The sequence below is a fragment of the Urocampus carinirostris genome, chromosome 3 (genome assembly GCF_059441175.1).
Source record: "Urocampus carinirostris isolate Australia breed hairy pipefish chromosome 3, RoL_Ucar_1.0, whole genome shotgun sequence".
In the NCBI taxonomy this organism is placed as follows: domain Eukaryota; kingdom Metazoa; phylum Chordata; class Actinopteri; order Syngnathiformes; family Syngnathidae; genus Urocampus; species Urocampus carinirostris.
This window is the reverse complement of record NC_142351.1, coordinates 59303062-59328486: the sequence shown is the minus strand read 5'-3', so window position 1 is coordinate 59328486 and position 25425 is coordinate 59303062. Positions and strand designations below refer to the sequence as shown.

Sequence of the window (25425 nt, the reverse complement as noted above, 5' to 3'; positions counted from 1 at the left end):
ACACTAGATGGTGATAAAGCCCTGTTTGATCTCTTCTTCGTCTTATTGTCTCATCTCATCTCATCTCATCTCATTAGCCGTACCGCTTATCCTCATTAGGGTCGCGGGGGGGCTGGAGCCCATCCCAGCCGTCTCCGGGCAGTGGGCAGGGGACACCCTGAACTGGTTGCCAGCCAATCGCAGGTCGTTTTATTGGGATTTTATTTATTTATTTTTATTTCTTCCCTTTTCATTTCCATAATTATGAGCCCTAGGAAGGTTAATGATAAGGGGAAGGAAAAGTGAAAAACAGTGACAACAACCATCAAGTTGAAGAAGGAAATTATTTCAAAATACAAAAAGAGCGTGCAACGGTCGGCCATTGAAGCACTGCTGGAAGGTACAGTAAATAGTTTAAAGATGTAATAATTTCAGATTTTTACCAGAATACTAATCTTTATTATCTACATTATGTTTTATTTACCCTAGCCACCTACCACTAGGGGATACAGCTTCAGTGTTTGGATAAATTATGATTATTGATGTGTTATTAATATCTTGAGCACACATTTCGTTTAGAATGTGGCTATTTTAAAAACAGTTTTAGTGGGTTGCTTACATCTACTAGCTCTGCTCAATAATTCACAATCGATATATTCGATACGTTTGAGAAGTGGAAATGTTTTCTTGTTTTGGGTCTCAGCTGGTTATTAAGGTTGAATGGTTGTCACGATTACCCATTGCCCTCACCTGTGCCCGCTTGTTTGGTGCCAGCTGTTGCTCGTTGCCTGATTCGTTCCCCTCCTATTTGAACTCAACGCTTCCATTCCCACTTTGTCAGTCAGCCAGCGAACATCTGCACATGCAAGGCAAGCACTATTTGACGCGAGTTCCCCTCTGTCCCATCCTCACCTGTATCTCGCTCGCCTGCCCCTGCCTTCCCGATCATCTCCGGCTCCCTGGCTTTTTCCTTCCCTCGACCACGCTCTGATCTCCCGCTCCGGCTACTTGACCCGTTTTTGCCCATCGACAACGCTCCGATCTCCCACTCCGGCTACTTGACCCGTTTTTGCCCATCGACCGCACTCCGATCTACCACTCCGGCTACTCGACCTGTTTCACCCATCGACCACGCTCCCATCGCCCGTCCCGGCTACTCTACTCTTTTCCGCCTTCTGACCACGTTTCGATTCCGCGAGCTCCACTGCTCCTCCTGCCCAGCGAGCACCGGATCGCTGTTGTTTGTTTCCCCGCGCCTGACTACCTCGACTTTCCAATAAAGCTTTGTGTGAAACATTACACGTTTGGGTCTACCATCTGTTCTGGTTCTGATCAGACCAGCTTAGAACCACTGTTTTAGATGAACCAGTGCGTGTGCTTGTAATTTTGTTTGATTTAGAAATTATTTGTCAAATTAATGAACTGAAAAATTAATGAATACCGTAAATGTGTACCCCCTTCAAACGCTATTACGAGACTGGTTGTTGAATTTTTTTTAGTTTACCTTTGCTGTCCTCTATTGGTCTATTACTCTAATGTGTGCTAGGTGTAACCGTCACTCAGAAATTTTCTTCTAAACACAAGTAAAAACGCCATAGTGACGACATCTAAATGACACCAGTGCTAAAGCTGAGTTATAAAAAAAAAAACCGAAAATCTGGGAAGGGAAAGTACACGAATCATGTTTTTCAAGCAAAACATTTGAGACAGAATGAAACTCTGTGAGGGAGGCTTAGCACCCATGAGTTCTTATAACCTCCACCCTGTCCCACTAAGATTCCATTACATCGCTACGCACTTTACACAATATCGTCATCGTGTCACGATATTAAGGTCAGCGCATCACGAAGAAAAGGTAGATTGTATTGCACATATGAAATTCTAAAATCCTCTGGTTGCTAGTTTGAAAGTGAAATTCAATTTTGAGAAGGAATGTTTTGTCAACTGAGACAAATATGACTCACAGTTCAATTTCATACCCAACATATTTTCTTTACGCGCCAAATTTGGATTTCCACCATTCAAAGTGAGCTTTTTAACTTTGACCACCCAGCCAAAATTTGTCTTAATATTTTTACAGCCTGTAGAATCTTTTTTCTGATTTAAACATTATTTTTCTTATTTTGCTACGCTTGTAATTTTTTTTTAATAGGAAAACAAGAGTAAAATAATGTTTATAATAAGCATGATATTCTAATAAGGACGTTTTCGCTAGCTTTACTTTCTTTCCAAATATTATTATAAAATGAATGTGGAAATAAAGTGTATAATAAGAAAGATACTATTTACAAATATACTATTGAATAAATAAGAATATGAACTCATAGAATAAGGTTCGCTCAATATATTCTATTCAAATGTTACTATTAAATAATCTTTAAAATGAATGTACTATATGACACGAATAATTAAATTACATTGTTGAATGAATGGAAAATCTGAACTACAAAACATATTTTTGCTCACTTTGTTTTTCAAATTTTCATTTAAAAGTATTGTGAAAATAATGCGTACAAGAAGATAATTGTCACTTAAATTACATAATACAATGAATAAAAAAATATAAATGAATAAACAAGCTTTGCTCACCTTAGTTTTTCCAAATGGTATTAGAAAGGTATCGTTGAAAAAAAAGTAGAATCATAAAAATAATATATCAAAATAAACCTTTATATAAAAGCTATATACTATAACTATATAGTTTTGCTCACTTTACTTTTCCCAGCCAAAATAGATTGTATATGAAGAAAAAGATATTTATAAAATATCTCATCTCATTAGCTGCACCGCTTATCCTCAGTAGGGTCGCGAGGGTGCTGGAGCCCATCCCAGCAATCATCGGGCAATGGGCAGGGGACACCTTGAACTGGTTGCCAGCCAATCGCAGGGCACACAGGGACAGACAACTCGCTAGCTCATTCACACCTAGGGACAATTTTGACCGGCCAATCCACCTGAAATGCATGTCTTATAAAATATATTATTGGTAAATGAAAATATAAACTTATAATAAAGTTCAACTAAAATACAAAATATGGCCAATGGAAAGTTTTTTTTCACTGTAGTTAGGGCAGTTTGTAAAAGCTATTATTGTAAATTTTGGTTATCACTGAATCACTCCTCCAATGCCACTTAGTGTCATGATTACCGATGTGAATCACCTGTGCCCGCTCATTTGGCGCCAACCGCTGCAGGCTCTGATTGTTTCCCTGTCCCTATTTAAACCCAGTCCTGTAACTCTCCTGTTGTCAGTCCGTCTGCGAACCTCTGTTGATACAAGGCAAGCCTTTTTGTCCGGATTCCCGCCTGTCCCATTTTTGCTCCCGTTTGTCTGCGGCTACGACCTGTTTTGATCTCGACCACATCTGATCCCCCGTTCCAGCTTACGATTAATTTTTGATCCCGACTACGTCTACTCTCCCGTCCTGACTCGTTTCCAACCCTAAACCACGTTTTTGCTCTCCCTGTCCCGGCTACCGACCTGTTTTTCCTTCCCTGACACCGCCATTGCTCGCTACGGAAGATCCACTTCCGTATTCGGATCACAATCAGAGTGCGAGAGAGACTTGCTTCCCGCGTCCAGCGAACACCAAATCGTGGGCGCAGCCCTTCCTCTTTCTTTCAATAAAACTTGTGGTAAACGTTACGCAATTGGGTCCTGATTCCGTTCAGGACGTGACACTTAGCCCCCTCATGTAGTTACAAAAGAGGGTGAACAAGCTAACAAGAAGTTAGCTAACGTAGCGTAAATAGTGTTACTTACCCACGTTTCCAGTTGTTTTCTATTTATTTTTGGTACTAAAAATGAAGATTTTTACTTTTTTAGTTCAGGAGTAACTTCGTGTGCAACATGCCGAGTAAAAACAATCAAAATATCAATGAACTTTCACACCACAACATAAAAGGGTAAGAACAATTTACCTCAGGCATTACGGAGGACGGCTGGGCCCCAGGGGCCTCTTCCACTTCCATTTCCGAGGCGTCAACGTGCCTCCAGGGTGTCCCCGCCCGTAAACCGGGGGCCTCCGGGGACCGAGGCTCAGTGAGGAGCGGGGAAGTTGGCGGACCGGAAGGACGGTATGATGGTGATGTGGATGGTGATGATGGTGATGATGACGGTAGAAGGTGAGGAGGGGGATTAGGAGGAGGAGGAGAGGAGCCGTGGCCCCGTTTGTTTTGAATAGTGGCCCCTGCGGCCCCTGGCCGGAGTGTGCCGCAGTAGTTGTTGGAATGGAGCCCTGAGGAGCACAGGAAATGAGTCTCACCCACCCACTCACGTACAAGCTGCTAGCAGCTGGCCGCCAAAACGCAACAGGAGAGAGTGGGCAGGGGTCGGAATCGGGGGGAGACGAAAAAAAAGAACTTTTTAGTTTCACTTTCCACCAGCCGAGGGGAAAGGCTTCTCTTCTCACTTTTTTCCGTTTGCTCCTCTGCTCTCCTTCTCCTACCACCCACATGAATGCAAGTTTGCCAGTGTGTATTAAAAAAATGCATATAAGGAGAATTTTTTAGGGTTCTCTCTAAAGAAACAAGAGACTTTTGGAAAGCTGCCATCTTGCAACTCAAATGAAGTCTTTCCATGCACAAAAAGGCCAAAGGGCGACAGGCGACCAGGGAGAATATTTACCATCAACTACATCTGACACAAAGACGACTCAAATACAGTCAGGTTAAAAATTGATTGAAAGATTGGAATTTAGGTTAATTTGACGTGACTTTCAAGGTTATTTTGGAAGGACAGATACCCAAAAATAGATTGCTTTATCGACAACAATTTACAAAACTGTGTTTGTAACAAGATCCGAAATAAAAGAACAATCCGAAAACGATCAAGTTAAAAATAACCCCAGATTGGACATTGGGTTGTATTTAACCTTCTTTTGGAACAGACATCCCAAAATGTTTTTTTTTTTTTTTACAAATTGTGTTGTTTTTAAAGCAGGTTCATTTTGTAACGAGATCGAACAAAAAATGAAAAACACCCAGGTTAAAAATAACCCAAGATTGAAAATTAGGTTAAATTTGACCCCTTTTCTGGGTTGTTTTGGGGGAATAGAATTCCACAAAACGGTTTGTTTTGTTAACAACAATTCATATAATTGTGTCGTTTTTAAAAAAGCTTTATTTTGTAAAAAGATCTGACAAAAAGAACACTCCAAAACCGGTCAGGTTAAAAATAATCCAATAATAGACATTGAGCTAATTTTGACCAAACTTTAGGGTACTTTTGGAGGAACAGGCATCCCAAAATATGTTATTTTGTTGACAACATTCAGGGCTGCACGATCTTGGAAAAGAAAAAAAAAACCCTAAGTGCAAATTTTACAACCTGTATTGCAATTTTTATCCGATTTACGATTTTGAAAGAAAAGTGTATTTTCTGTGCTAGTGCTTTTCCATTCCGAAATCAGTCTTAAGTAGGTAATGATCGCAAAATACAGCCCACACACATAGTATCTTTAAGATGATTCATTACCTCGACTACGCTATCTTGTGGACAGAAAAATGTATAACATGCTCTTGTAAAATACACTCTGAGTACAAAAGAATTATGTTTGAAGAAAGTATTAAGAAAGTAACAGAGTAAGAGTGTATCATGAATTGTTGTGTTATACAAGAAGCGAAAAAACGAGGTAAAATAAAGTCCTTATTTATTTTCATTAAAAAAATATTTTTTTCCAAAGTGGTTAGACCCAGGTGGTTTATCTTTTGCAGAGAATTTCACCTGATTTTGAAAAAAAAACTTTAACAAGGTACAGATGAAGCAGGGGTGCGCAGCAAGAACGCAAGGTTGTGAAAAATTCAAAGTACACACTTGTGTGATTCCAAGTACTGAAAGGGAGTTTCAACTTTTTTGGGGGGCGGGGATGGTAGAGGGATGTTTCTTTTCCGATTTTATTTCAAACTATACTTAAAGCAAGAGCATAATTTCCTGAATCAGTCACGTGGAACACTCGCTTTGTGGATCATCAGACATCACCGCTTAAGTCATCAACACACAACTCAACTTGTGGTTCATGAACCACTCATCTAAAATACTTAACACATGCTTCAGGGATTTGAGCCGAGAAGCACATCATTACTAGTATGTACAAGGGTCAAACTAAACTTGAAAATTCGTCATTACCGACTGAGAGTATTCGACTGTAAAAAAATAACAACAACCGATCTACAAATAAAAACAGAATATATAATTGCGGTTGAATAAATCGACTTTATTGTCATTATACAGAAGTATTATGAAATTGGAGGGTTTCTTCTTTCAGTGTAAGAAAGATTTAGAGAGTGGCTGGCTAGCTCCACGCTAGCACCGGGTAACGCAGACTTTAGCAAGGTCTCCACAATGAATAAAATACAAGAGTAACAAATGTAGCGGTTTTTCACGAGCTGTTATCCGTTTCATGGGTAATGGATCTGGCGTTGGTGAGATACAGGCTCCACACAGGTAGCTTCTTAGGCCAAACTTGCAGTCTTGCTATTGCTTCCGACGACGCCTCATTCAATTCCTGGACGCCATAACAATCCATGGAGCACCTACTGGTGATCACCATTTCTCTGTGCTCTTTTGACCGTCCTCAGAGTCTGATTTATTGAAGAATTTATTTTCTATGTAACAAGCCGCTAAAGCTTATATCTGTCTTGTTGCTCCGTTGTTTGTTTTGATGGCCAGTTATGCGCCAGCCCACCCTGGCTGTTTCACAGCATATACCCGCCTATCGCAGTCACGCGCACCGACAGTGTGTGGTGTACTGTGCTGCTTGTAAACTTTGCCTCTCCTTTATTGGCTAGTGCCAAAGAAATATTCATCTGATTGGCTGGCAATTTTAAAACCCAAACTGTGACGTTTCTGGTTGGCAAACACTCCATCTCTTAAGTAATAAAGGGGAAAAACATATACTATAAATCCTTAAAAAAAAAAAAACGTCTTTCTATTACACCATGGCACTACATCAACAATGAACAAAATGGTGTTATTCCTAAAAAGGGTTCAACATGCAAATATATGTTTCAATTTCTTTAGAACAGGGGTGGCACACCTTTTTTGTACCTAAGAGCAACTTTTTTGTGACGCATTAGCACAAAGGGCAACAAGTTTGAAATGTTTTTTTTTAAAATAACATCTCATTTTATTCCTATCTTGTTAAAATGTTATAATGATATTATTACCAGGTTATAATTATTATAAGTAAGGTTAGAATAAGCAGTCAACCACCGAAGCATTGTTTTTCTAACATACTGATTATGCCAATGATTTCTCATGCCAGTTAGAGATAATTTCTTATGAAAATCACCTGGACTGGTAAAACTTTGACCAAATGTGGCTATTTTCACCAAATGAGTGAAATAAAAATAAAACAGCCTTACAGAGCTCCCACTGAATAAATTACCCGTATGTGAAGAAAGTTTTTGCAAATAATGTGTGTTGAGAGTGCGTATCGGGAATTTGTGGCCGAGTGGTCGGTAGAGTTATGCAGTGGGCGAGCAATTTCTCGCCCTTCTGGACACAATGGCCGCAATCTCCGATTCCCGGAATGTTGAACTGCCGTACCCGACACTCCCGCTGAGTGAGAATGGAGACCATTCCCCTCTTGTGCAATTTCTCACCTCTGGCAACATTGGTGGGAGGGAATCACATCATAAAGATTTCACAATGAAATAAATATAAAGACATTTTATATGTATGCATTCTGACTGGAATTATGCTTTAGGTGAATTTTCTCCATACTCGCTAATGTGCAAAACACTACTCGTCAATACCAAGCACCCATACCCATATTTTTGATGAATACAATTTGCTCAATCAAAATAATTAGACAGTATCCTCAAATTACATTTTGCATAAGGGTGGTGTTCTTCATATCAATACACGATATTAGAATACCTTGACTGTTACATCACAAACTAAAACCCATTAAGTAAGAAAAAGATATACCCCCAAGTCCCAACCCTAACCGTAACACCTGAATCTAACCCGAATTGCAACCCCTGACCTTAACTTTCTCCGGCGGGGGCTGCTGCCAGCGGTGGGATTGATGTGCTTAGCTGTTCTTAGGGGGCACTACATTGGACACCCCGGGTTTAGACCCTATATTTGGGGTTAGGCTTGGTTTTTGAGTTTGTATTTTACATTACGGGTAACGTTTTTCTAATCCGTCACATAATGGAGAATAAAAAACGAATATACAGTGCTTCCGGAAAGTATTCACAGCGCTTCACTTTTTCCGTATTTTGTTATGTTACAGCCTCATTCCAAATTGTATTAATTCTTATCTCGAAATTCTACACAAAATACTCCATTATGACAATGTGAAAAAGATTTTTCTTTAACTTTTTTTTAATTTATTAAAATAGAAAACTAAGAAATCACATTTACATAAGTATTCACAGCCTTTGCCATGAAGCTCAAAATTGAGCTCAGGTGCATCTTTTTTCCACTGATCATCCTTGAGATCTTTCTACAGCTTAATTTGAGTTCACCTGCAGTAAATTCAGTTGATTGGACATGATTTGGAAAGGCACACACCTGTCTATATAAGGTCCCACAGTTGAGTGTGCATGTTAGAGCACAAACACCAAGCATGAAGTTAAAAGAACTGTCTGTAGACTTGCGAGACAGGATTGTCATGAGGCACAAATCTGGGGAAGGATACAGAAAGATGTCTGCTGCTTTGAAGGTCCCAATGAGCACAGTGGCCTCCATTATTCGTAAATGGAAGACATTTGGAACCACCAGGACTTTTCCTAGAGCTGGGCGGCATTCTAAACTGAGCGATCGGGGAAGAAGGGCCTTAGTCAGGGAGGTGACCAAGAACCCGATGGTCACTCTGTCAGAGCTCCAGCGTTCCTCTGTGGTGAGAGGAGAGCCTTCCAGAAGGACGACCATCTCTGCAGCAATCTACCAATCAGGCCTGTATGGTAGAGTTGCCAGACGAAAGCTACTCCTTAGTAAAAGGAACATGGAAGCCCGTCTGGAATTTGCCCAAAAGCACCTGAATGACTCTCAGACCATGAGAAACAAAATTCTCTGGTCTGATGAGACAAAGATTGAACTCTTTGGTGTGAATGCCAGGCGCCATGTTTGGAGGAAACCAGGCACCGCTCATCACCAGGCCAATACCATCCCTACAGTGAAGTATGGTGGTGGCAGCATCATGCTGTGGGGATGTTTTTTAGCAGCAGGAACTAGCAGACTAGATAGAAGGAAAAATGAATGCAGCAATATATAGAGATATCCTGGATAAAAACCTGCTCCAGAGCGCTCTTGACCTCAGGCTGGGGCGAAGGTTCATTTTTCAGCAGGACAACGACCCAAAGCACACAGCCAAGATCTCAAAAGATTGGCTTCAGAACAACTCCATGAATGTCCTGGAGTGGCCCAGCCAGAATCCATACTTGAATCCGATCGAACATCTCTGGAGAGATCTGAAAATGGCTGTGCACAAACGTCTCCCATCCAACCTGATTGAACTTGAGACTTATTGCAAAGAAGAATGGGCAAAACTGCCTAAAGATAGGTGTGCTAAACTTGTGGGATCATATTCAAAAAGACTTGAGGCTGTATTTGCTGCCAAAGGTGGATCAACAAAGTATTAAGCAAAGGCTGTGAATACTTATGTAAATGTGATTTCTTAGTTTTCTATTTTTAATAAATTCAAAAAAGTAAAAAAAAAAACTTTTTCACATTGTCATAATAGAGTATTTTGTGTAGAATTTTGAGATAAGAGATTCAATTAATACAATTTGGAATGAGGCTGTAACATAACAAAATGTGGAAAAAGTGAAGCGCTGTGAATACTTTCCGGATGCACTCTACATAAATGTTGTTGTGGTTAATTAGGAAGATATTTTGTCAGTTATTGAAATAATTGATGAGGTTATTGATGGGATCCTGTCTTCTACTAATATGCCAGAACACTCAAAGGAGCATTAAGCGTGAGCGACTTTTTGCGGAGGAAAACACAAAGACTTAATCGGGGCAAGCAGGATCCGTATTCATTTTCCTCCCATCAATTTCATACATTTAACATGCTGTTATTAGGGTGATAAAGAGGAAAAACACCTGCAAGAGTGCGTTCATAAGAAGTTCTATAAAATTAGCAACAGATCTTCTCAGGATAGCATGAACAGTCCCAGCAAAATCTTCCTGCGATGAGTCACAATTGACGGACACACGCCATCGAGGGACTACGCGCGTACGCACCTATGAGCATAACCACTAGCACAAATACACACTCATGTGTAGGGTGCACACGAGGAGAACAACTCAGAAACAGCCATTGGCAATCGAAACACTGCTGAATGCTGCTGTTTGTGTGCTGAAGGTAAACTAGGGAAAATCTTGAGGATAAAAATAAATAAGAAAATACTGCCAAGTAAAATGTCTCATTAATTTAAAGATTTAATTTTACTATATTATACCTACCTACCTTAATACCCACTTCCCATACCTACCTTTGTTCCTAATTTTATACCCACCTTCCTAACTTTGTACCCACCTACTTATTTTCCTACCAACTTACTTATGTATGTGCCTACCTTAGTACTTACCCAGTTTCCTACCTTCTTACCCATTTACCCAACTTCATACGCACCAACATAACTTCATACCCACCTACCTAACTTCATACCAACCTACCCACCTTTGAACCTACCAACCTACGTTTGTGCCTACTTGACTACCTACCTAGTTACCTACCTTCGTACCCATCTACCTTTGTAAGTATCAACTTACACATATGATTTTACTACATAAATGTTTTACTTTTTTAGATCATTTCACTCTATTATTAACAGTTAAATAATATTATATTAGGGGCAGCACGGCAGCTGAGTGGTTAGCGCCTCCACGGCATGAGATCAAACCTTCCTGTGCGGAGTTTGCATGTTCTTCCCGTGCTTGCATGGGTTTCCTCCGGGCACTCCAGTTTCCTCCCACATTTGAAAAACATGCATGTCAGGTAAAATTGGCCAGTCCAAATTGTCCCTAAGTGTGAATGAGCAAGTCCGTCTCTGTGTGTCGTGCTACTGGCTGGCAACCAGTTCAGGGTGACCCCTGCCCACTGCCTGAAGATAGCTGGGATGGGCTTGAGCACCCCCGCGACCCTACTGAGGATAAGCGGTGCAGATAATGGATGGATAAAATTATAATGGATCACATTATTTTACATTATCCTTTATATTGGTATTTTTCACAATCATTGAATCACACACTGCAAAATACTTTGTAAAGTTAAGAAAAAATGTAGCAAAATAATCAAAAAAAGGATGTTTACGAACTTATTTATTAACTTATCTATTTATTTGTTATCTATTTTGAAAGCATGGCGGCTACACACAGTATATTATAAGGTTGCAGTATTTTCCAATCAGAGCACAACTCTGGTAATAAGAAAATGCCGACGATTTATACTGCTGAAATAAAAAAAACCCAATGAAATTGCCTTATTTATATGATGCTCATAATAACCTCGTCCGGCAAATAAGACTAAGGTCAAAAAAAGGGTTCTTTGGTTTCTTTGACACATTTTCATCATGAATGCATTTCTGTGCTTTAAGAGATTAAAAGAATACGGCCTTTGTGTCAGTGTTTCACATTATTCTAATATGACCTTGTTTTCAACATGTTTGCTTGATTGTCACCTGAAATACCATTTGCATGAAAATCCTTTTTGTGATGATGCACCAGCATTAAAAAAAAACTGCAGAAAAACAAACAACAAAAGCAAAATTGTAACCTCAACACGTCTTTGTCGAAATCTGCAGGTTATTGGCGTAAGGAAAAAGGAATCGCAAAAACTGAACACATTTCAGAAAACCCAAAAACTAAGCTGTGTAAAAAAATCAATACCAACGTTGACTCCACAAATGAATCAAATAAATACGACTGGACTTGACTATTTCCTACTTTGGTTAAAGTTGATAACTTGTTGAGTGTTTTGCAATTTGAAAATTTAAAAATATAAATGTATTTGTCCATTTTTATATTTATTATTTGTATTGGGTAAAAAGAGACATATAGCCTAACAATACTGTGTTTTTATTTATTACTTGGTCAAATGAAAAATAAAAAAATGTAATTATCCAGCCATTTTTCTGGCAAAAAAAAAAAACCCTTAAAAATAATGTATTCCTTGATTTTCTCCTCAAACACTATTTGCATGCAAAATCCTCAATGATGACAAATGCTTTATTTTACAACGTTAAAACAACATTGGAAGAAAACTGGAGATGAGTCACATACAATCTATTTTAATATATGCATATTATTGGTGTTTTGAAAAAAGAATATCTGAAAAAGCAAACCCATTTTCAGAGAAACAAAATACCGAACTGTGCAAGAAGGACCTCATAATCATTTCCAACTACTCCACGAACAAAACAAAGAAATACCACTACACTAGAATATTTTTCTAAGTTAAAGTTGGTAACTTGTTGCGTTTATGCAAAAAATAAAAAAATCTTATTTTATGGGCGGGTCATTTTGTCTGTTTTCAGATTTGTTTTTTCAAATTTGTATAAATGTAAATTATCTTTAAATTTGAATAAAACTAAAGTGATATTCTTCGGTAATCACAAGACAAATCTAGACGTGGCTGTGAAAAGGGATGGTGTTGCCATAGACATTGGATCAGAAATTTTTAGGAATTACGATCGACAGTAAATTAAATTGAAAAACACACATGAGACACATACAAACTAAGGTATAAAAAAGTATTTCAATTATTAATAAAGCCAAGCTCCTATTAAACTATAATGCGCTGTACTTATTAGATTTTTCTTAAGTGTTGCCATACTTAACGTACTGTGCAAAAGTTTGGGGCAATAATTACAAAAGTTCACCCCATCCTCTTTCTGTACCCCAAAATGAGCAATAAGAATTATACACAAGGCAGGATACTGTGATCATACCAACATTCTATTTCTGCAGTCCAAATTATTAAAACTTAAGTTTTTCCACTCTCAACTACTACCAAAATTGAACAAAGGTAGACAGAGAACAAGACATAGAACATACAAAAATTATTCGCATGAAAAGATGGAAGCTATAACTTTAGTAACTTTAAATTCCAACCGGTGAGAACTACCAGGAAAAGAATGTCAGTGTCTTTATGTGGAGTTAAACTTTGGAACCAATTACAGGATGAGCTCAATGTCAAAGTATTCACCTGTTCAAATTCAGATACAAAAAAACAATGTAGGAAAAGTACAGATAGGAAGAAAATGGCGTCTGAATGATATTGCAAAAGGTAGATTTAAGCAAATAAACTATGTTATTTTTATTTTCATTATTACTATTATTTTTTTATACATTAATATAATAATGAAAATAATTATAATTATCATATCTATCATTAATTGTTATTATTGTCATTATTGGTGACTGAATGATATTAGGTGATCACTCGCATTATAGAGTTAATGGAAGGGTTACACTAATTTCTTCTGGTAGTATAAAAACAGTTATGAAAGTGGTAATGGTGATGATGATGATAATGAAGAGACTGTTTATCCGCAGAGGTGTTAGTTGTTTGTAAATACACAGAAGAACTAACTGTGGGACACAATTATTAATGAAGTCAAAGGGGTAGGATTTAATAAGCATATACTTCTTCCTACTCTCTTTAGTACATGTACGCTACCAATGTTCGTGTTTTTTTTTCTCTCGATTTTATGTTTTGTTTTTGTTTTGTCATGTTTCATTCATTCATTCATTCATTCATTCATACATTCATTCATATACATATTCATTCAAACGTGTTACTTTTATGGGTAAAATCATAACAAATCATATCTTAAAATACTGTGATTTTATTCATTGTTTAGGTCAAATGAGAAAAAAAGATGAAAATAGTCTGCATATTGCTGGTGTTTTGAAGAAGGATTATTTAAAAAACCATACCCATTCTTGGAAAACTGAAATACCGAGATTGCTCATGCCCCACAATCATTACCAACGACTCCAATTAAAAAGCAAATGTTTACGACTTTATTAGACTGGACATATTAAAGTTGGTAACTTGTTGAGTCTTTGCAAAATATAACCTCAACACGTCTTTGTCGGAATCTTCATATTATTGGCTTTTGAAACATGAATTGCAAAAACCAAACCCAATACAGAAAACTGTGTAAGAAGAAGGACAATAATGAGTCCTCACAACCTCGGTTATCGGCTTCCTCATAATACTGATCATCTGTATTGGTATCGGCCCTCAAAAACTCGGTCCATCATTAGTTGTATACTCAAAACAACCTTGTCACAATCTGCATGTTATTGGCCTTTCGTGAAATCAATATCTCAAAACCTGATATCATTACGAAAAACCAAAAGACTGAGCTATAGCAAAATGACCCCATTGAGTCCTCCTCGTCATTACCAACAATGACTCCAAGATCGAAGCAGATAAAGATGACTACACCAGACTATTTCCACAAATCTCCTTCTCCAGGATATCCTGATAAACAACTGAGCTCTTTTCCGACTTGCAACATGTGCGAGTGAGCGTAAAGACGGACTTACACGTCAAGGAGTGTCCTCCCTTGGGCAGGTACTCAAAGAGCAAAGGGTTGTCGTCCGCCAACATCTCGGCCCGCAACGACAGCAGGCTGTTCTTACTCATCAGCGCCGCCTTCAGGTTGGCCACCGATGACATCATCCTGCCGCCGCCTGTTGCTCCACCTCCCGCCTCATCCGATTCGTTGGGACCCAGGAAGGACGACTCGGATGCCAGGACGTCTTCCTGTTTAAGGAAGAAGTCCAGGCGGTCGCTGCGGCTATCCGAGCTGTTGGGCTCCGTCACGTCGCCATCTAGAGAAACGGAAAACCGTAAACGATGAGTTAGAATCTTACAGAATTTTTCAGGAAAAACAAAGGAAAGTTAAAATGAAATCTTCCCCTTTTTTAATGATAATTTTCAAATATCAGTTTAAATGGGAAATACTTTTCTTTGTAAATTGCCACCCACAAATTTATATATACATTTTATCATCTCATTATTGCCTTGCTCTTTTGGGTTGGATTATACAACATCAAGACATTTTGACGGTTGCTTAGTTTTTCCAGGGTACGTACTACTTTTTTTATGGTCGAATTCAAAATTTTTTTAAAGGGAAAGTCTGTAACATTTGTAGTCAAGTCAAGTCACATTATTTTTCAATAGCCCTTAATAGCGGAATGTCAAAAGCAGTGCTTTTCAGCCTTTTTTGAGCCAGGGAATGTTTTCTACATTGGAAAAATTTCCGGCACACCACCAACCAAAACTGTTATAAAAAGACATTGAACAGTCTGTTTGATTACAATATAATTTAAAATACCCCCAGTTTTTACAGCACAGACACTTTTGTTTTCAGACAATTACATAATATTTGCAGAAAACTATTCATGTTTTAGAAAATTTTAAATTTTAAAAAGTGACATTGGATAATTTCTCTCGGCACACCTGACAGTCTCTCACGGCAAACGTGTGTGGCGCGGCACAGTGGTTTAAAATCAATGGTCTATAGTACTGCAAAGGCCACAATTACACCATCTCCTTATCTGAAACCGATCTGAAAACTGTTGTTTTTTTTAGTACAAATAAAGAATACAAACTACAGGGACACATTGCAACATTCTTCCTATGTTATGCCGGGTTTGCGTAAAAATGAAAATGAAAAGAAAAAAAACAATGAAAAGATTAAAAGAAAAAGGGTAAAAAAAATATGAAGAATAAAAATGGTAGGAGAAAAGCAAGAAAAAAGAAGGAAAAAAAGAATTAAAATCAAAACAATGAAGAAAAGAAAAAGGAAAAGGGTAAAGAAAGAAAGAAAAAAAGGTAGACACAGAAGACAAAGATAAATACAAAATACAAAGATAAAGACAAAAGGGGAAAGGAAAACAAATGAATAACAGTAGGGAAACAGGAAAAAAAGGCAAATCAATTAGTGTTAAACAATTAGTCATTGATTAAAGGAACTGTGAGTATTTATTGCCAAGTAGATGTCTGTCTAAGGGCCCGGTCACACAGCCGTTTGCGTCTGTATCGCGGCTGAATCACGACCAGAAATTTCTTCCCGTGAAGCAGACGCTGTTGGACGCTTTGAGATCGCGATACAGACGAGATACAGCCGTGCTTTACACGCGGCAAGAAATTCACACGCGGTTGGCCGCGCGAAAAAGTTTTGCGCTGCTCAAAACTTTAGTCAACGGGTAACCGCGGGCGGCACACGTGGTACACACGCGGATTTGACGCGGTACAGACGCGGAACGACGTGCTACGGCCGCGGCCAGGGCGTGGTTACACGCGGGTAGTACGCGGAATTTTAGCGGGTAATCGCGGGTGGAGCACGGTCATGGCACATTTGTTCTGCGCCTGTATCGCGACGTTATCACGTGAATTAGCGTGTGTAACGCGTGTGACGGTCAAACGCCTTTCTCCGCGTATATTCAGCACGATTTGCCGAGCACACGTCAGTTGTGCTCGAGACGTCAAGGGGTAAACATGGATCCCCGTCACCGTAGTGACCTCGTCTTAATCCATTTTTATTTCTTGACATTTCTTTTCATTTCATAACAAGATAATAAAATAAAAATGAAAAACTTACAATAATAACATATTGGGTTCTTCTTCGGTGCCATAGCTTGAAATCTTTATCTTCACGGGACTGTGTCTTGAGCGGTTATGATTTCTACAGCCCGGCTCGGCAGCTTTTATACCCGTGGTCCTCACGCGGAAATGACGTGGAACTGACGCGATGAGGAAGCGGAACAGTCGCCGGCGTCTGTTTTGCGGGCATACCACGGATGAACAGCGGGTTGGCCAAATTTGTGCATTTTCTACTGCGGGCAACCACGGGCAAAAAAAAAAAAAAAAAAATCGCAAAATTTTACCCGCGATACAGACGCCAAAGGCTAAGATGGGCCTCCCTTGGCTGAATAGTATATTTTTTTTCAAATACAGTATATCATTTTAGAAGTAAAATGGCTGCATTTTACGATATTGTGTTTTCATAGATGACAAAATTATAGTGTGCTATTTTCCCTATGAAAAACACTTAAATGTTTATTTTTTTCAATTCTGTTTATGTCCAAGTACAAGTGGGGTCATGGAAAATATTAAACTTTTTGAATCAAGACACTTGACAGAGCATCTGATTTCAGCGATTTCAGGGAAAACAGTGATGTACATCCACTTGAACAACAACAGCACAGCGTCATCCATGTTTGCCTGGCCTGGCGCAGAGGAAGTCAAGGTGTGGGTGGCATGAGTTTGCCGCCACGTCTGGAATACTGATAGAGCTACTTCATGCAGCGTTCTGGCTCAATGTTGACCGCTCTCATGCACACTTGTGTCATTTATGTGACCGGAGGAGATAACGGAGCTTCCGGCACCGGCTCCGACGTTTACTTTTGTGTTTGGCAGGACCACTGTCACAAATCAAGCAAACCAAAAGAATGAACATTTTAGATTGTGTAATACAGCAGGGTCGCGCTAACTCCTTGATGTTTTTAACAATAAAAAGTGATAATAGAATCAGTCGACAATTAATTTGATTGTCAGTTGTTGTCGCCTGACACGTTTTACGACAGAGGCAATTCTACATGACTATAATCTCTTCTGAGAGCCCCTCATGCGCAGTAGCATTTCTGTCTCGAACTGTAACCAACTTACAGAAATGGCGGTGTCATCATCAACTACGCGTACCAAAATTTTAAAAATTTGGGAGCAATTTCAGCCAGGATACAGTAACTAAGAAAACTACTTGCAATATTTGCAAAGCAATTCTTTCGTATCATGGCAGTAAATAGGTGACGCACAAACAATTAAAGAGCATGTTGGACAGTTAAACAAAAGGGAGTCTGACTCGTCTAGATTAGATTCGAGTAACATTCAAGCCAATACGTGTTGAAAATGTGATTGTCCATTTTATTAGGCGTATGTTTGCTTATAAAAGTTAGAGCAAAAGAGGTTAAAATACACAGAGAGAGAAAGAGACAAAGAGCAACAAAGGAAGAGAAAAAGTGTGTATGTTTTATATAAGTAAATCAGGGTTATGTTAAACTTAAGAAAAAACTACTGTATTATTAAAATTATTATCTGATTATTCAATTGATCCTTTCAATAGTCGGTGACGAGTCAACTATTTACATAGTTGTTGGTTGCAGCCCTATTCAAAAGGCCGTCTGAATGAGCTTGTTTCTCACGCTCTCTCCCTCTCTCTCTTTCTCTTTCTTTGTCCCGCCCTCTCTCCTTTTCCCTCCCTTTTTCTCTTAGTTCTTAATCTCTTTTTCTTTCTCTTTAATCTACTAGTCCGGCCCCCGACAGAAGGTTTGCTCTATCGTGTGGCTCCCGAGTTAAAATGAGAGGTTTGACACCCCTGGTTTAAGATGTGACTTTAAGGTTCTGTTACTAACATATAAAAGTTTCATTGAGTTGAAAAAACAAAAAAACACTGATTTGAAGACTAGGCAAAAATACATGAACTATCATACCAATGTTAATTTGTATTAAAAAAATCATAGGTCAAGAACATGTTTTACTTTTACATAGTGAAATCCCTACTTAAATCGCTGCTACGCTTGTTGCGGTTCTGTTGCTTTCTGTGGCACTGGTTTTGTTTCTATTAGACAACAGTGCCACATAGTGGTCAAATATTACGCACTGAGGCTTTAAATTGACCAAAAAGCACCATTTTTCTTTTCATACTTTTGGCCCAGCCTCTCGCAAGTATTTTTTTTTTTATTTTTTGGTACCCACAGCAGCAAGATTATGGGCAATTATGTCAGCTGCCTCAAAGTAAGGTTCATTTTCTGTACATTGAAGTCAGATAACTTGAAATACCTGTATTTAGAAAAAAATGGGGGAAATAAGGTAAGGATGTGTGAAAATAGAAACAAAAACATCAAAACGGGGGTGCTGATCTGTGGAGGAAGTAGACAAGATACAAATGAAATGTGCACCCACATCTCCACACACAAAGTTAATTAAGAAAGGGGTGCGGGGGCCACGAGGTGCAGCAATTCATTAGAGCTCTGCCCCCTCTTTCAGTGGAGTCAATCAATAACATGGATCCGCTGTTGGCCGACAACAACACACTCGCACGCTGAACGGCAAGTAAATGGAAGGAGAGGACGCAAATAAAAGGGAGAAAGAGAGGGTGATCTCTGACCTTCACCTCGTGCTACTCATCTATTCAGGGGGATGAGCGAGCGACCTCGGACTCTCTTCCCAGAATGGCTCCAACAGAAACGGACTCACGTCCTCCTCCAGTCTACATTAAATTAGCAGTACTTTTTTGCCCACCGCGACTGTTTAGCCAATCAGAATGCAGAACCCAGTGAAGATGAATATCTAGAAAGTAGCGAAACCATGAATATTAAAAAAGCGATAAAGCGAGGGATTATTGTCCTGCATCTTGTTTCTTGCATTGAAAAGAAAATATTCTCATAATAAGTCAAAATGTCTTATCAGGCAAATGGTTGGTCAATTTGGGAGTGGTCAAAATTACTACTAGATACTGGTTTTAGTATAAAAACAGTTCTTACTAAGTGTCTGAAAGGTTCTATTAAACTTCCGTCTCAAAACAATCCATCCTCCTTTCTTTCTTCAAGAAGAATTCACTTACTCTGTCGTACTGATTATCTGAAAGTTTCAGCTCCATCAAGAAGTTCTTTTCTATAGCCTTTGAAGATAAACTGAGCTAAGTCAAGCCTGTCCTCTTGTATTTCTGGCACATGTTTTTATTTGATTTAGGGCTAAAAATGTCTGTTCGTCAGAAACAGTGGACCCATTTTCGTTGTGGAGATCCACTACCGCCCTCGCGCCTGTCAAACTGTTCTATTCAAACTGTTTCTTATGCCTGCCAGAAGGCCATGGTGTTGCCAGCTTGAAATATGATTGGTTAAAGCAACAGCCTTATCGACACCTATTTTATGCTATGCAGAACTGATTATGAAGGCCTTCGGGTATATTTCTGACCCTGGCATAAATAAATGGTTGAAATGTGATTGGTTAAATGCTTCAATATGAAAACACACGTATGGAAGCAGCACAACCAGGGAAAAACAAATCAAAGAAGCTGATAGACAATTTGGAATCATTTAATAGGCATTCATGTTCAAAATATAATTAACATCACATGATTCAGATATTCTTTAGGCCAGCAGACAATTCCTTGCAGGCCCTGACAGAATACTATTCATGGAACCAAAAACATCCTGAAATCTGCAGTCCACCAGCAGGTCTCCCACTAACCCTCTTTTTGAGGATTTAGCCATATTCCCACAAGCAAGCGCCAGAAATTAGGACCCAGCTAACCAAAAACAAAATAACGGCAATCCGCCGTGTAATCCTCCTCGATTTATATAAGCGCAACTGGGTCGACGACGTAGTTGCTGCGTTTCTTAAATCTCATCCTGTTCCGACAGATCAAATCATTTAGCGCGGCGGGAACAGTCCCCACCTAATCCCGACCGCACATTTTGTGGATTTCGTCAGGGGGACGCCGGAATTGCTCGGGATTTGCAAACACACCAGTCGTGGCATGGTTTAGAGGGGCAAGGTTTAACCCACGCTTTAAAGCTTACATCAGTCCTTTGTGTACGTATGCCAATTGTTTCATTTTTCTCTTTCAAGTGTGAAGAGGAATTTCTTTTTCTAGGGTTCGTACACTGTTTTCATGGCCAAATTTATGCACTTTTTAGGGACTTCTAAAGCCAAGTTTCGATTTCTCCTGTACCAATTAAAAAAAGAAAAAATCCAGTGTGAATCATATATTTTGCAAGAACATATATGCCAATTTTAATCTTGTGTGTGCTTTTTTTGAGACATATGATTTTTAGATCTCGAGAAAAACGCGAATCTACTTGTGGATCTGAACAATATGTGTGTAAACATTTCTGAGACAGAAGTGTTGGGTAAAATTATGGTAAAATCTAGCTCGTATTTTCGGTTGCAGGAAGTCTTCCTTTACATTTAAACTGGCAAATGATACTTTTTTCTCATGGCCAATAATAAATGTTTATAATTGGTACGTAATCCTTGCACTGATGCACATTTCATAGTGATCTGTTTAGGGGTAGCATGCACCTGTTCTCCTGAGCGCATCCCATAGGGGGTTATGACGCTTCATAAAACAATGCCATACAAACTATTGCAGCTGCCGTTAATCACTAGAAAGAAATTCACCCGAAATTCATCTGCAAGCAATTCACCCAAAATTCACGCGCTGTTCATAAGATCATTAAAAATCCAACAATAAAATTTTAGCACTTTCAAAGACTTAAAATACCCGTACCAACCTAGGATGAAGATGTCCGAATTGTTTTAATTTCTCTTTTCTTAAGGGGATCTTCTATTTAATTTTGTTGCCATGGAAGACAAGCACGTTTGGCATTTTTTGCTGAATAAAGAAGATGGGCAACTATGCGGTTCTCTTTGTTTAAGAAAATGGACTGCAGGGCGGACCGGCGAGCGTTTCAGCCTTGAAATAAAAGACGGCGATGCGAGCGATGGCATTGAGAAACTGACAATTGTGTAGTTGCTGCCAGTCAAATACACTTCAGTGTGCAAGTGTCTAATGGAAAACTGGAGTTGGTTGTGGCAGTGAAATGAAATAGGAGAGAAATGTAGGCCTGTAAAAGAAGGAAGAGGTCATTTGACAGTTCGACCCTTGACACCGTGTTCTTATTGCGCTCGTGTGTGTGTGGTTATGTGCGTGGTTGTGATAAATAGCAAAAAAAGTAGCAACCCCCGCAATGACCTCAATCACTCTTCATTGTGAGGGAGTGCAACACTGCATACATGAATGCACCTTCACGTAAAATAAAGAATCAAGAACCACACTCAACCAACTGTCTTGTGTTTTGCCCTCAGCAGCAAACCACAAATATCACATGGACCAATTTCTGTATTTCAAGGCCTACTTTAGAACATTAATTAAAACACATTGAACCTACTTAAAAACTTAAATTTCTCACTAATAAGCCATAAAACCCTCACTCCGAATTGTAGATTTACTTCAAAAGCCTCCTTTAAAGATCTACATAAACGAAATTTTAATTTGAAACACTAATGTTTATGTTTAACCAATTCAAAACCCTGACTCCACTTCAATACCATAATTTAAGTCCTAAACCAAATTTAAACCTCAACTAGGAATATTATAACCTGACCAAGAAAACGCAGCCAAACCTTAGATCTTTCTTTGTAACCTTAGACAAACTTTTTAATTTCTACATTCATACCCTTTTTAAAGTTTAACCAGATAAAAACCTTACTCAACCTTAAAGGATAATTTCAGACCATGCACATGGTTTAAAACCAAACTAGTAAAACAGTAACCTTACTACAACCAGAAATCTGTATCCCACTTTGCAAAGCGACAGATAAGTCAACCGAAACACAAAGACGGTACTGCGCGTAGCAAGTTAATATGGCTTGTAGAGGACAAGAGAGCTGTCAGGAAAGAAAATGGAACTTGTCTGCTTGGACTCAAGTGTAAACAGGAGAGAGACATTTCGTGTCAAAATTTTGTGAGAGCTTGAGAGTCTGAGAGGGTGTGAAAAAACAAGTTGACAGGAGGAAAACAAAAAAAACTGACAAGAATTACTTTGAAAATGTTAACATTTGCGTGCCAAGCCTGTCGGTGTAATTTTCTATATAATGAATGTTTTCTTTGTTTTTAAAAAAAGCAAAATATAGGTTAACCAGTTAATGTGATCAAATAGCATTTTGATTAGACTTATCCGTAAACAATTTGATGTACAGTATATTACATTTAAAAGGACAATGTTTAATATTTAACCACTAAACATCAAGTGTATTAGGTTGTGCAGCCAAAAATGAGTGCTACAAACCACAAGATACATAGGGAGCTACGGAGAGTAGTGTTTTTTTCCCTTAGCAGAAAGATAGTCTACAATCATGTCAGCTCCATCCAGGTGAGCTTATTTTAGGTAAAATAAATAAAACATTCTTGATCGATGTGTATATAAAAAGTTCACGTATGTATAATAGTTCATGCTTTTCGTTAATTGTTCAAATAAATAGTTATTTTTTTAAAGAATGGAGTTTTTTCAACACTGAAGCAGAAATAATACACAACGTCCGCCTGAAACAAGCATTGAAGTAAACAAAGTGGCGTACAAGTATCAGAATCTTGGCTGTGGACTTCAGTTGTTTAGTTGATTGAAAACATGTAAAACAGCTCAAATGCCGGTAGTTCTGCGTCCACTTGTCAAATTCTAATCAAGAAATACAGGTTAGCGTTAGCGGTGGCTGGGATTAAAAGGTAAAATCGTCCATATTTTTACTTTGAGTTGCAAGAGTATTGAATGTTTAATATTTCTGGGCTTTGATTGTTACAATCGTGCCAATCCTAGAACAAATCAACGAGGTTCTGTTGTTGTTTATTGTACTTTGAGTTCGTTCATGATATCCCAGTCAACAGAGTTGATTGTGAAAATGAAAAAAATGAAATGACCAATTTAAATAAAATTAACATTTAGGGTTGATTTTAAAATACTTCTTTTTTTAAAACTTATTGCTCATACATAAAAATAAAAAGTGGTGTCAAGGTCAAATGAACGGAAGGTCAAAATAAAAGATTATGCTACTAGCCGAGGGACGGACTGATCGAAATTCAAAACATAATTAAATGCATATGGCCAAGTGAACCTAATTGAACCAACTAAAAAGCTAGCAAATATATTCCAAAATGATAGGATAAATTTGTCAATATTTTCTTATGACTGTCTGTAATTGTTAATGTTCGGCAGGCACAAAAGACAAACTTTCGTGATATAAAAATCCTCATTATATGAAACAATAAATGAAATAGGACAGTATAATTATTCATGTACCACCAGGCGGTTTTATACTTTAATAAAAGTGGCCTAAAATACTTTAGAAGAAAAAAATAATAGCAATTTCCTATCATTCCATGAAATTACGATACAATAAAGTGCAAGGAGAACTAATGTACAGGGCCCAAAGAAAACGTTCTCGAAGGCCATTGTATCCTCAAGACGATGATGACCCTTTTGGCAAAAAAATTCAAAATCTGAACAAAAACCCCAAACGACATGCAAACAGAGGAGCTAAGGACTGGAAAGATATGGTATCAGGGGCTTGGCTTTGCAATGGATTCAAAGTTATTTGACGGGAAGGAAGCAATATGTGAAAGTGGGAGAGTTGTCATCTGGATACTTGGACATCTGTTGTGGAGTACCACAGGGTTCTATCCTGGGTCCAAAGTTATTTAATTTATATATCAATGATATTTTTAATGTTTCAAAACTATTAAAATCGGTAATATTTGCAGACGACACTAACATTTTATATTGAAATGATAACTATATTGTTTTGGTAACCTGCATTAATAGTGAATTAATTAACCTAAAAGTACAGATGGATATGAATAAATTGTCTTTACATTTAAATAAAACCAAAGTAATATTCTTTGGTAATCGCAATGCAAATCAAGATTTAAATGTAAAAATGGATGGTGCTGCAATAGACATAGACAATGATTTCAGTTGGAAAACACACATCAGACACATACAAACTAAGGTATCTAAAAGCATTTCAATAATTAATAAAGCCAAATTCCTTATAAATCATAATGCATTGTATTTATTATATTGTTCTCTAGTTCTAAACAATAACAGACTCAGAGAAAGTGACTTCCCCAGAGCATTTACCACCCTTAACACACACCGCACAAAAAACTGAAACTCTTGCAAACACACTACCTCATACAGATGTAAAATTGTATTCATGCCTATGCTCACTTTGCACAATGTTGACTGTTTTCGCACAATGTTGATTATTTGTGCACTAACGCATATTGCACTAATACGATCCCAAAACTGTATGTAACATCCTACATGCCCACATTTCTTGTGTAAATATTGAGTAAATTATAACCTTTATCTTTTTTGTTCCTTTATATTGTGTAAATTAAACCCTTATCTTCTCTGCTCCTCTATCTTCTTTGTTTTCTTATATCCTCACTGTCAAATGTGAGACTGGAGTGCCACGCCTAATTTCGTTGTCACAATATGTTCAACCCATTTTGTAACAATGACAATAAAGGTATATTCTATTCTATTCTATTCTGCCATACTTAACACATTGTGCAGATGTCTGGAGCAATAATTACAAAAGTTCACTACAGCCCCTTTTCATCCTTCAAAAACGTGCAATCAGAACCATACTCAGGGTAGGATATCGGGATCATAATAATATTTTATTCATGCAGTCCAAATTATTAAAATTGGATGATTCAATAAAAATTTTCACTTCACAACTGTTATTTAAGGTCAACAAAAACATGGTGCCAGAAAACATCTAAATATTATTCACTCGGAAAGAGGGAAATTATAACTTGAGGGGCTGTAGTAAATTCAAAATCCCAAAGGTGAGAACAACCAGGAAAAGTATGTGTGTGTCTGTGTGTGGAGTCAAA

At 38.2% G+C, this 25425-nt stretch overlaps 1 protein-coding gene across 5 annotated transcripts in view; it reads right to left on the bottom strand.

The window, feature by feature from the left end:
- The window catches only part of zbtb46 (zinc finger and BTB domain containing 46), a 131324-nt gene that overhangs the window by 14186 nt on the left and 91713 nt on the right, over nucleotides 1–25425 (bottom strand). For 3 of the 5 annotated variants that reach the window (XM_088332753.1, XM_088332751.1, XM_088332752.1), the window contains exons 4-5: nucleotides 14498–14785; nucleotides 3901–4217 (exon numbers count right to left, since the gene is read on the bottom strand). In XM_088332753.1, the coding sequence (XP_088188879.1) occupies nucleotides 3901–4217; nucleotides 14498–14785 (605 nt within the window). The remainder of the gene's footprint in view (nucleotides 1–3900; nucleotides 4218–14497; nucleotides 14786–25425) is intronic. The other 2 variants (XM_088332754.1, XM_088332755.1) reach the window with 1 other exon arrangement.